The 13,671-nt window shown below is 39.9% G+C and overlaps 1 protein-coding gene across 3 annotated transcripts in view; it reads left to right on the top strand.

Annotated features, from left to right (window-relative positions):
* JHY (junctional cadherin complex regulator) overlaps positions 1-13,671 on the top strand; it is a 29,859-nt gene that overhangs the window by 5,029 nt on the left and 11,159 nt on the right. For all 3 annotated transcript variants that reach the window (XR_010922904.1, XM_067564638.1, XM_067564628.1), the window contains exons 4-5: positions 1,141-1,651; positions 8,218-8,328. Coding sequence is in view for 2 of the 3 variants with exons in the window: in XM_067564638.1 (XP_067420739.1) it covers positions 1,141-1,651; positions 8,218-8,328 (622 nt within the window). In the remaining variant the exon portion in view is untranslated. The remainder of the gene's footprint in view (positions 1-1,140; positions 1,652-8,217; positions 8,329-13,671) is intronic.

Here is a 13,671-nt window from a genome sequence, read left to right as displayed (position 1 = left end):
TGACACTTCTCTGATATGAAAAGCATTAATATGGAACTAGATTCTGTGTTATTTACGTCACACTTTATATTTAAAAAGCACATTTGTAACTAGTTTACAAAGTGTTAATAAATGTTTATTAGCTGTTTTAAAAGTTAACTGCTACAGATTTGTATTGAGTCCAACAGGTTACTTATAACCCTGGCTTGAAAGCCAGTAGACTTGGATGTTTGATTTTTTTTTTTTTTTTTTTTTTTTTTTTTAAGATCCCTTTGCAAAGCCCACACTGTTTACGGACAACTGTCCTGAAAGTGTGGTTTATATATGCTAGCTGAGATATTGTGAATCAATGGCTTGGATTATTCCCATCTCTTTAAATTCCTTTTCTGGTCTGGGGCTTTTTCACATGGGATCATGGCATAGTTCTGTTCCTCTTTCCTCTCAACTACATCTGTATTCTACACAGAAGACTTCTCTAAACCTTTTCAGGAAAGCTCTATTAAAAAAGCCAAGTAGATATCTTGATGTTGCATAGTAATTAATAGAGATAATATCATAAAATCTGTAGGTTATTCCCTCTTAGGTAACTAGTACTCTTGAGGTTTGAGGGACCAATCTTAATTGGAATACCACTTTTACCTTGGAGAGCAGAGTCTTTGGGGAGTGACTGGAATTTTTTTTGGAAGATAAATAATAATTATTGCCTCTTATAATTTATGCCCTTTTAAATGAAATTGAACTAGACAATGGAAAAGGTAGTTGCTGCACTTTTGTAACTGTATCATCTTAGTTTTCTTCCTCCTCTGCCCCCTGTAAGTGCCATGATGAATTTATATAACAAAAAAGTCGTATTTCTTGGCCAGATCTGATAGTTTTAAGCCTAATTAGCATTTAGTGCTAATTAAAATGAAAAAGGTGCTCTGTGTAGCTCTTTGGCTCAAGTTTAGTGTAACTGTTTAGGCCCTAATCCTAAAAATGGTCTCATACGTGAGAAACTTTACGTACAAGTAGTCTCATTAAACTCAATAAGACTGCTCACATGTGTAGGGGTTTACAAGTGTGGGCATAGACTGGAATTTTAAATTGGACTATAATTTTTTTTCAAAGTGCTGAATGATTTCTCTCTTTTAAATGTTAATATTTCTTTTCTGGTTTTCATAGCAAACAGCAACCTATGGACAGATATTGTAACCTAAGATACAATCCCAACTGGAAGAGCAATAATGAGGGAGCAGAATTTTCTCAAGTGCATAGAACACAGCAGGTAGCTGGAAAAATCCCACAGGGCTCCTCTCAGGACTCATCTTACCTCCCTTCCAAGGATGCCTTGGACAGAATCTTGGAGAAGAATAACCAGCTGGTAGAAAGACAAAATATATACTCTGATTTTGATACAGAATTGTTACGCCCTGATGGTCAACCTGCTATCCTAAGTAGTGGACCTTTTAGATTGCATACAAAAGGAAAGCTATCAGCAGATGTGTGTCAGTACAAAAACAGTTCCAGTACATATGTTGATGTTGTTTCTCCACGATCTGTAGAAGTTCAGCAACAGAGAGGAAAAAAAGACTTTGTGGAAAAAAACAAACTTACTTTGGGATTAGCCACACAAAAACAGGATTCTTATCTTCATCTGCACAGTAGAAAGCGAAGTGAAGTTCATCAAGGGCAGGTGGGTAAATGCATTTTATTTAGAAAATCTCCTGACAGTTATGAACTAAGTAGATAGGTCACATTGTTTGAAGGGGCACACCTACTAAATATCTTGGTTTTGCAGAATGATTCCTGGATTTCCTGTCAATCATATATTTGCATAGCACAACTAATGGAAGAAACCATCTCTTTCCTACGCTTGATAGAATGATAGTGCTCTGTGCTGTTCATATCCCAAGCTGTAGCCTTTCAATGGCCCCCAGTTGCACCATGCCTTCTAGGAGGCTGGCTGCTGTAGGTGCAGAAGACAAGCCTTCCTATTAGTAGTCAATTGAACACTAGGGTAGGACTACTGCTTGGCTATAATACAGTCTCAGTGAGAGGGAAGGAGGGAAAGAGGTTCCCCATGTCATCTTCCCCAAGCTCATCTATGCAACAGCAGGCAGGACTTGAATTTTAAAGGCATCCCAATGGAAGACTCAAATCTATGCCCTGATTTGTACAAAAGACTTTTGTGCCAATGCTCAATTAGGTACATTAGCTACAAGCTTGCATATCATGCTCTGAGGGTTACCAGACTCAGGGTTGTGTGTCTTAGGAGCAAGTTCCCAGTGGCAAGGGTGGTCCATTGAGAATGCCCTGCCGTCAGTCTTGAAAAGCAAGTTCCAAGGACCAGTGATAGTATTGCCCTAGCCCCTAGAAGATCTCAATTGCTCTGACAGGACGTAATACTGACTCTACTAATAATGTAGGCACTTGTCTCCTTTTGGGTGGTAAACAGCAGTGTTGCAGCATGAAAGAAAAATTGCTTCTAATGGTAGAACAGTGATAATACAATAGTTTTGAGAGAATCAAAAAACTAATCATGTTAATAAAGTATAAAAAGTTTGTATTTGCAACTTACCAGTTGCTCTGATCACAACAGAAAATACAATTTATATGGTATGCAGCTTGAAAAAAAAATCAGAGAAAATTATGTAGATCAGGTGCAGTCTGGGTGGATGCATTCACACATTAGTGACATTTAGGCCCACGTTTTTCAAGAGTAACCGCTAAATGTGGAAGGTTCCCATTTTACGTGTCCAAACTGAGACACCTCAAGCTTGATTTTAAGGTGTGCTGAGCATTTACAAATCTGTTTTAAATCAGTGGAAGCTGCTGGTAACTCTAATCCGTTGGAAATTAAGGGCTTGTTTGTTTTTTTTTTCAAGTTCTGTTCTCAAAAATCAAAACCACCAACATTAGGGCATACTTTTGAAAATGTGGGGTTAAATGTAGTGGACTGTAGTACAATACAGCACTGTCCATATGTTACATAATGTGATGATTAGAGAGACAAGGTGGGTGAAGTATTTTTTATTGGAACAACTTCTGTTTGAGAGAAGCTTGCAAGCGACACAGAGCCAATAAAATGTTACTTCACCCACCTGGTCTTTCTAATATCCTGGGACAGACACAGCTACAACTACACTGCATACAATAATGCAAAGATGGAAATTACAACATAAAAGTTACACTGTTGAGTTATACCATAGATGGCTCTAATTTACAAAGCTGGCTAGTAAGACCTTACATTGTAAATTATGTACCATTTTACAAGGTTAATGAACATCGGATGCAAACACTAGAGGGCACCTGCTGTATGTATTACAATCAGTGGAATAGTGGACAAGCTTTTTACTAGAAGAGATATTAAGAGCACTTGTTTTTCCATCTATAATTCAGTTGATGGCAAAAATCATTAATTTAGACTGAGGCAAATTAAAGTTTGTTATTTTATTTACCATTTGGGAATTCTGAAAATGTATTTTTAAGCTAGTCCTAGCATTACATATTAATGAGTAGTTTATTGATATTATTACAGTAGCACCTGTATCAGGGATTGGAACTTCATTGTGCTAGAGGCTGTACATTGACATAACAAGACAGAGTATAAATTCTTTGGTGTAGGGACTAACATTCTGATCCTGCAATAATGTGGGCACAGAGCCCGGTGTCTCAGCAGACTCCCTTTGCCTTGGAGCCCCTAAGTAACTGATTAGGGACAACAACAGGTCAAGCACAAAGTAAATAAGACAGTTGTGATTAGGCTAATGGGCAGCACTCATTCTTATATTTGTCGTCATCTTAGGCATTTTCTTTTGGGGATACATGGTCTAGAAAAAGGTGGAGGTAGTTAAAAATATCCACTTTTGGGAACAAGACATTCTGGGCCACACTGTCCACAATTAAACTGTGATTCAGTAGAATTACTCTGGCTTTACATGGCTGTGACAGTAGAATCTGGCATTTAGTGTGTATTAAAACATCACCGATACCCTAAAATGCTGGGAAAAAACATTAAACACAACAGAAAAAACCCTTCTGCAAAATACATCCACCTGAAAAATTAAAGGTCCAAAAGCGTCAAAGTAATTTAATCCCTGAGTTTATGGGGCCATGTTAGTTTAAGGAATGTGTTGGTTTTTATAGCAGTAATGCCCAAAATGTGCCTAGGGCTTTCCAAACTTCCCTTGCCCTGGGGAGTGTGCAACCTATACATTCCCCATAATAACCATCCAAGCAATGTGAGATGAAGAGAGTGGAGTATCATGAAAAGATAGACAGCTTTAGGTTGACCTATAGATTGCAAAGTACTGGATGAATATATTGATGCATCTGAAGAGAGTAACTGAGGTAATGATTAGAAAGTTCTCTCTTTGAACTGAATGACTGAAGTTTGTTTCAAGACTTCTTGTTTTAGTCTAGAATTAAAATTTAGAAAAATTAGATATCTACTCAGGTACTCTTGTGGCTTTAAGGACAAGGAGATTGATTTTCATTAGCTTAGATTTCAGAATAGGTGGAAGGAGAATTGCCCATTATGAATTAGTGATTCGCTAGCCAAGCTGGGAGGGCCATATCACTTTCTAGTGGATCCTCACAGGCTAAATAAATGAACGAGTCTGACATTCTTTCAAGGAGTGGCATCCAGCCATCCATACTGTACCGTGGAGCCTTCAAAGGGTTGAAAAATGGGAGGGAAACCCCTGGAAAGGAAGGGAAAAAACCCAATGGTTAGATTGTTGGCGTGAGTTAAGATCCATTTTTACAATGGAAGTAACAAAAAACCTGATTCTGTCTTCACTTACGCCAGTTTCACAACAGTTTGACTATACTGACTTCAGTGGAGTTATTCCTTATTTATTCTGGTGTACATTGGGCCTAAAGCCACAGAAGATAGAAGATCAGACTCTAACATAAAGTATCAATATTGTCTACAAGGAAAGACAACTAATTAGGCTAGGAAGCAGCAAGCAATCAAATTTAGTATAGTGCCTCTCTGAAACGTAAAGGTGCAACATGTCCTCAGGTGAGAATCATGTAAGACAGACCTGGGAAAACTATTTATGGCACATAAAGATAATTAATCTTACTGTTCATGAAACTGAATTGGACAGTCAAGGCAGGTAAGTTAACCAGTTGATCAGCTGAGGTGACTAAATCAGAATAGTAAGAAATGGATGACTGCCATTAGGGAATGAGGAGGAGTATGTAAAAATAGTATCTCCGACATCTGTGTCAGTATCCAGAACACAAGCTCTAGATGTCTTTATAAACTGGATTGTTTTCTGCTTTTCAACAAGTTAGAGCTGTCCTTTGTTAGGAACACAGTTGGCAGTGAAGTATAGTGGGTATAAAGAGTTGCATTAAAATAGAGCACTTTTCATGTAATTTTACTAAATCATCGCCACAAAAACTTAATATGAGAAAAGATATCTGAATATTTGATACTGAAGGATTCTTATTTCAAGTTACTGCAAGATTCACAGCCAATTATATCTGTGGGCTATATATACCCAAACATACTACAAAAGTGCGCTTATGGGTTGATGGGTATATGTTCACTAATTCATATAGCATTTTAGAAAGCATCAACTTTTTTGCAGCGCTGCCTGATTCTTTAAGAACCTGATGATGAGTTTCTTTGAGAGAGAGAGAGAGAGAGAGAGAGAGAAGTAGCTGCCCAATCTAGCTCAGCTGTACTCAATATGAGTTGCTTTCCTCCCTACAAACCCCTTACTTCAAAGCGAGGAACATAATGTACAGTTTTTAATGGCTCTAGACCAAGGCACTCAGACTCTGTGTGCACTGCGCCTTACCTCAGTGTAAACACCTAATCAAGATTGCCTGCGCTTCAACAATAGCGGCCAAATGCAATTCGAGAACCACAAGCCTTTGAAGTCCTCACTGCAAAGGCCGGTTTTCTAGTCTGGGATAATGACATGCCATGATTGCTGTCTTTGTTGTATCTTTTCAGTAGAGATGCAATTATGGGCCTCAATTTAACAGAATAGACATTACACAGCTTATGATGCTCAAAATGCAATTTCATTTGATCATTTTCTCAATTTGATTGGTATTAATAGAATAGTTCACAAAAAATACTGGCAGAGGTTGTGTCCTGTTCCTCTTTCAAAGAGATAATGTAGAAGTATGCTTTACCTGCCCAGTAAACTATCAAGACAGTGGGTTCCACCAAAAACGTCTTACCCAATGAAAAAGCTGTGTTTTTCTATCTGCTGTGGAGAAGGAAACCTATGAAGAGTCTTCTTAATTTAACTTCTTTCCTGAAAGGAGAGCTGATAGACTCTTTCATCACCATTTGGAGCAATCTAACTCACCTGAAATATCAGCAAAAAGAGGACCCCGGCTCCAGTATTCGTTCATTTCTGTTCAGACCAGCTGAAGCAGTTACCTGCATAGACTTGGCTACAGCAGACTACCTGTGTCTGTAGTTCTCATACTGTGATCTGTGGATCATTGGTGGGATACAAAGCACTTGCTGTTAGTCCAGAGAGAGGCTGGCCTGATGGCAATGAGTATTCAGTTCTTAAGAAACTGTAGCTTGACTCCTGCAGTTTCTCCAGGTGCTGAATGTCTGCTGTGCATTCCTCTGCAATCTGTGGGAACTACATCGGCTTTTAGAATAGCATCTGTGAGCGTGGTTGAGATCTAAGCTCAGAACTTGAGAACAGGCATTTCACTTGTACACCACACCCTGCTAGAACAGATATTTTACCTGAGAACACCATCCACATGAATGTTTGCTAATTTCAGGTGATTTACTCAATGTACCCAGTGTGTGGATACCCAGTACTTGCTTCATTGTGTGGATTGTTGGCCTTAGGCAGCTTCAGTGTAATCCACATGGCCCATACCAGATGGGCTCTGAACAAGTCGGGTTGAGTTGTCCCTTAACTATGCTGTTTGAATTGCTATGCTGCTATAGGCAGCCCAGCCACTATGGCTATCTATGCTTTTCTTCCAGCGAAGATGCCGATTGGTTGTGTGGAAAAGAGTAATTAATGATCTGAGCTCATGTTTGCAGTTAGTAGTTCCCCTGGTCACAGACACCTTCTCACTATGACCTATCCCAAATTAGCCATACCCACTCATCAGTAATGCTTAGTTATCCCTACTGCAGGCAATGGCCCAGTAGAGCAAACAGTGTTTGGACCGGCTAATTGACCACTTCTTTGGATACTGCAGAGTCATATTTACTTATGGATCATGGAAAAAGCATGCAGTGTAACAGCAAACCTGCACAATATCCAGCAATAAAGAGGCAGAAAGATAGATAATAGGAGATAGACAAGATAACTGTTTTTAATATGGTATGTGTTTTGTTCTGCCCCCTGGATTGCTCCCTATTCATAATCTGCTCCTTTTCTATATGATACTGCAATGGCATCTTGCTAGCACCTCACAATTACCTTGGTGTTGGCCCAGCATCTGTTCTGCTCTTATAGGAGACAGCAGTTAGAGCTGGTTGGAAAATTTTCATTGACAGTTTTCCGGTCAGAAAATTCTGTTTTGATGAAACCAAAATATTTTTTCAAAATGGTTTCCATTTTGATTAAATTTTAGGGGAAAAAAATTGAAACTTTAAAAACTGTTTAAACATCTCATTTCCTATTTTTGGCACCTTTAACAGCACCATGATGAGTGTGCTTTGGCATGCTCTATGTAGTTTGCCTGCTCTACCAGTTTTGTATCACATATTTGGCTGAGCCTGTTACTTGACTTGTAGTTCTGCAGTATTTATGGGGGTCTCACTTGCTTCAGCTGTCAATCTTGCTCTGATTCCTGTTGTGCTGTGTGCAGACAGGCAGGTCTATGTAGCTTCTTTTTCTCCACCTGTTGTCTGCTTCATATATTAGGCAGCTTAGTCATCTGTTAGCTTCTGCTATGAATAGGAGTCCCTGCTGTATGCATCTTGCAACTTTCCTTCTCTGTTCTCTTTGAAAGTGCTCAGAATGTCATCCCCAACCTTTCCTATTCATGTACATGCTACCGTGGTCTCTACTAATATTGAATTGTTTGTGTGCTCCCTTTGCATGTGTTCCTATTTGAGTCAGTCAGTCATTTTCCTGCCATGAATGGTGTAATGCTACATTTTACTGTTTACGTGCACTGGCCTGCAGCATGTTGCTTGGTCCCCCCCACCCGATCCATAGATCTTTTATGCTGTTCTTGGTCCCACTGTATTTCTGTAGTGTATGAAGTCTAGTGTGGCTCTTAAAGTATGTTTTTCTTCTCTAGGTTTCAGATGTTAATACTGCTGCTGAGAGGATTATTCAGAATGCCATTGAGTTTCAAAGCATGCCCATGGATCCTGAAGACAAATGGTTTCAGAGGTCACACCAACTAAAGGTTCCTTTTTGGATGGAATATGAATGTGGTTTTTGGAGTCTATGCATTCAGTCAAGTTCTTGGGTTTTTCCCCTTTAAACAACTTGGGGCAGATGTTACATTTTTTCACCTGAGGCTCTCAAAGCATTTTACAGGCATTGTTAATCATTTATACTGCACCTGAAGTGTGCTAAACTGCACATCCATTCTGCCGCAGACCTTTCTGAGAGGGTATTAATCATTTTACAGGTGGACAAAATGAAGTACAGAGAAATTAAGTAATTCGTCCAAGGCCACATAACGTGTTAGGAATCCTGGCTCCCGGTGCTACACTCTAACCCAGTGGCTCCCAACTTTTGGCTCAGGGGCCAAAAGTGGCCTGTGAGGGCTTTCAAAGTGACCCATGGCTCACCTCCTGCTGGCTGCAGCAGGGAGCCACTGCCTAAAGACCCAGGCAGAGCACGTTTCCTTGGGGCCAAAAGATTGATGCAGGCTCCTTGCTGCAGCCCAAGGAATGGGAGATCAGCGCTCCCCCTCCCCCTGGCTGTAGCAGGCAGCACGGCCTAGGTCCATAGGCGCTGTGGTCCCTGCTGGAGCCAGAGGAAAGGGAGATCAGCGCTCCTCCTTGCTGAACTCCTTCTATCTGGCTGCAGTGAGGGGGAAAGCTGCTGGCAGAGACTGGAGGCCCTTCAGGGTTGTAATAATTATATCTGTGACCCTCAAGCCAAAAAAGTTGGGAACCACTGCTCTAACCAATAGACCATACTTGTTGCAAGAGAAGTAGATAGAGAGTTATAATATAAGAAAACTACCTAAGACCATGTCAAAGGTAATTAGTAGTTGCCAAAGTAAAATAGGCTACAGAGAATACATCTAAATATTGTATTATTCCACAATTCTTTTACACTATTACACATTCTACACTATATATACACACACACTATTCTACCTCCTGAGGTCCCTTCCAGAACTACATTTCTATGATTAAGTAGGATCTAGAATCTGCTTTTATAACTATTTATCTTACTCTGTAAATCTCAAGACAACTTCTTTCCTGCTCTATAAATCCTTTAGCTACTTATCTAGCTGGAGAGTCAGTAAGTAATGAAAGCAAAAACTATGCTGTTTGATCCATATGATGGAGTCAATCCACCATAAACCTCCCAAGTCTCAGGAAGTCCTGGACTTAAAAGTGTCTCTCTTTAGGATTATATGATGCTACTGGCCCATAAAACTAATATATCCAGCACTCGTTTTTGGTGGGTTACCAGGGCTACAAATGAAGATTTTAATTAACATTGTTGCATTCCATGTTCTTTGGGGAGGGAGGGCTCTGATCTCTATCAAGGGGATATTTTAAGACAGAAAATGTTTACACATGGAGTAAGGTGCATGTTTGTCTGTCAAGCGATGTAGTTACCTAAATTGATAAATCTAGCAGATGACTGACTGCCTTTCACACTAATGCAGTGAAATAATTACCTCTTGGAATAATGCCAGCGTAGACCAGGTTTCATCACTAACAAAGACATAAGCACTTCAGTGGTATCTGAGAAAGTAGAATCCAGCTAGAATAGATGTGAAAACTATTTACAGTAGCATCAATAATTAATTTAGTTTGCTGCTCAAACAATAGTGGAGAAGGAGAGTGGGGCAATGTAAGGACTAAGATTCATTGGTTCCTTTGCTCTTACAATAAAAAGCAATGCAGCTGTAATGCAGAAGATTGTAAGTGGAGTACAGTATTTGCAAGATATGTAATTAGGCATAAATAAGGAATGGAGCAGGCAGTTTAAGATAATAATAAACAGATTATGCTCTGAATAAGACGAAAGTGGTCTCAAACAGATATAAGGTCAAGAGCACCTGATTCTCTATATCAGCAGAAAATTGTTCTCCTAAGGAAGAGAAACATTCAGTAAAAAGAAAGAAGAGTTAAGCAGTCCTAAAATAGAGTGAAAGAGGAAAGAAATCTGTCCCTAGTTAAGGGCTGGCATAAAATCACTTCCCTATTGGTGTAAGAGGGGAACCATGGCTCTCAAATCAGAATTCACTCCTTGGTTGGCTCCTGGGCCATCACACTCATGTCCTATTCCTTATCAGGGCAGACTGTATTGTTATAGTTTAGGCCATAAAAATAATAACTAGAATATAAGATAAGTGTTAGTTCATTGATAACTGTAGCTGAGCATTTCCATTTGTGCATGATTGAGTTCTAACACAATCTTGTTCTTTCCCAGTTTGTACAAGTGGGGAATAATTTAGCAATCTTAGTTTAGTTAATAAAGGTCTCTACTTGGGAATTTAGGAAAGTGCAAGGAGTGCTGCAGGCAAAACAATAGGGAAGGACCTTCCTGTGCAGGAATTTAGGCCATGGAACCTGACCACTTGTTATGTAGGTGGGACAAAATTGAGTTTGCAACAGTCTTATGGTATCTTGCGAAAGCCCTGCAGCCTGATTCTCCGTTCCATTGCATCAGTTTTGTGCCAGGCTTCATAGATTTTTAAGGCTTGAAGGGACCATTATATTATCTAGTCTGATCTTCTGCATAACACTGGCCACCCCCTTACTGAGTCCATCAACTTGTTTTTGACCGATGCCTGTTGTCCAGAAAGGGACCCAATCTCAACTTCAAGTCATTACGAGATGGAGAATTCACAGCTTCCCTTGATAGTTTGCTTCAATGGTTATTCACTTTCACTGTGAAATTGTGCCTGTTTCGCACTTGAATTTGTCTGGCTTTAACTCCCAGTCATTGTTTTTTGTTAATGCCTTTCTCTACTAAATTAAACCTGTAATCAAACCTATTACTGACCTTATAAAACCAAGATGTGCCAGGAACATGTTCACCCCCGATGCTCCATATGTGTTTTGTCAGATGCTGTGGGAAGTTCTGGCTTGAGACTAGAGCAAGGCAATGCCATGGCAAAGGGGGAGGGAAGGGCCTAGAGTTTTCCACAACTTGAAATCTTCAAGTTCAGACGGGCCATCATTCTGAAAGATCCGGTCCAGCTCAGCCAGTTGCCATTGGGCTGGATGCAGGAGGTACTGGGTGAAACTCCCCAGCCTGCCAGAGGCAGATCAAACTAAATGATCCCAACAGTCCCCTCTGGGGAGAGGTTTCCTGTGATACTATAAGAAAGCAGGGCTTTTCTCCATTCATTGCATGTTCCAGGCTGCAGCATTCCCCAGTGAGGAGCTTCCATCAGTCTGGAGAGGTATTCCCAAGCATTTCCCTGGCAGCGGGCACATGCCACCATACAGAGGCCCTGCACTAGCTCCAGCTCTGCTGAGCCAGCTGCTTAGTGTTGAAACCAGTATGAGAGGAAGTACTAAGTGCTAGACTATTGGACTGGCTCCCAGGATAGTGCTACTGAAGTCGACAGAGTTATGCTGGTGTAAAATTGATGCAACTGAGTGGAAAGTCTGGCTCTCCTGGGCTTCCCAGGTTCATTTCCACCAGTTCTTACGACCTTCAGGCTGTTTCTTTAAGATAGTTATAACATGGGTATGTCCCATCTGCACATGCAAGATCAAACAAACATTGTGCCAAGATGTCCTGATACAGCAGAAATTGCTCTGCAGATTCCTCCTAGTAGTGACCAACTAGGTCTATGTGAATATGAAGTGAGAGGTGTAAACTTGGGGGGGAGGGAAGACACAAGATAAATATACTTATTTTTCTTGCAAGCTTCTCTTCTGCTTCTTGTTTTAGTTCTTTCCTTCTCCCCAGACACTTCCCTCACACATGGGTGGCTATGAATCATAGGCTAAGCTCAGAATATTTTGTCTTCTCCTAAGGGATTCGGACACCCAGTTGCCATAAAATTAATGGGCATTTGGCATCCAAATTGCTTTGCCTCCTTGCAACAATCTCTGCCCTAGTTTTTGTATTAAGTTTATGCTGAAGTAGCTCCAGCAGATTGTTTGAATTTCCTGCTGTTCATTGGAGGCAAGAAGCTGTGCTCCTTAAGAGAGCAAACAGCACTTTATGCTGTTATTCATGATAAAAGATGTTCTGTAGATTTGAAATTTCTTCGTGAAGGAAGAATTTTACAATGCTACTTGATCCATCTAAGTGGGAAAGTACTGGCCCAGTCACAATTTGTCATTACTTCATGCTGAGACCATGGGACCCTTCCATAGGTGGCACCGTATGTAAAAGCACTAATCATTATGGAAGAGGTCTAGCTAACAAATTAGCATCTTGGCATCAGGAGTCAGGATTCCCCAGTGCTAAAGCTTTCACCAAAACATTCAGCTCTATATGTGGACTTAATACCTACCATTAAGCAGTTACTCTGAGTGCATATGCTATGTAGTGATTGCAAGCGTGGGTAACAAAAGAACCCTAGTGAGACTGGAGAATGAAATGGAGGATTTCACTTCTGATGAAGATTAAATGGACTGAGAATGGCTTTGTACATTACCTTTAAGGAAACCTGTATCTTGCCTCAAAAGGAACACCACCTGGTGTCTTAACTGGGAGGATGATAAAGCTTAAATAAACCCCAGATTTCAAGTATGTTCCTTTTGGATAGTGAGAGAAGTCCCACTGAATTTAAATTCCTGAATTGGTTGTTTGTTGTTGCTAGGATGACATGTTGCAGGATTTCATGTACATGAATACTTGGTTTAATGCTTCAAAACAATTTAAAAACTGTGTATATTGACTTGTTTCTTTGTCTACTGCAAACAACGTATTTTGAAAATGCATCCTTGGAGAAGCTTTTGTATAATCTAGGCGGTAACTAGTGCAGTGGGTATCAGCAATAAGTAAAGGATTGAATAACGAATTGAGAATATTACATGCAAACAAAAGCTGCAGGCAAAGCTCTTGCTTTAACGTGCAATTCCAGAGACATGTAAGACCATATTTATACTAACTACTTCTCACTAGGAAAATATTTAATCTATCAATAGGGAAAGCTTTTTACCAATAATTTGTCAGCAGAGGTCTGTCACTAACTTCTTTTACAGTATTTTAATTTTTACCATGTGGGAGGGGAAGATAAATAGCTGCCTATATTTTGATTTATTCATTTCTACTAAAATCCATAGGTTCCAGACATTTTGATATATAATTAAAATCACAAGCAGCCATAGCAAATCATTAGATAATTCTTTCTGTCTACCTCCCATCTCCAAAACTAGCAACAAAACCAGTAAATAGAGCCAAATTATCTGCTGTTTGTGAATTGGCACTCTTCTATTGAGGTCAATAGAAGTGTGTCAATTTACACCAGAAGAAAACCTGACTCCAAAACTTCTCCATTATACACTGGGCCAGATCCTCATTTGATATAAATTGAAGTAGCTCCAGTGAAGTTAACAGTTTTTGAACAATTTACATCAGCTGATGT

The sequence above is a fragment of the Emydura macquarii genome, unplaced genomic scaffold (genome assembly GCF_026122565.2).
Source record: "Emydura macquarii macquarii isolate MOO-44397 ecotype Brisbane River unplaced genomic scaffold, CSIRO-AGI_Emac_v2 contig_312, whole genome shotgun sequence".
NCBI classification, from domain to species: domain Eukaryota; kingdom Metazoa; phylum Chordata; order Testudines; family Chelidae; genus Emydura; species Emydura macquarii.
Note: the sequence above shows the minus strand (reverse complement) of the source record. Positions and strands in the feature narration are given on the sequence as shown.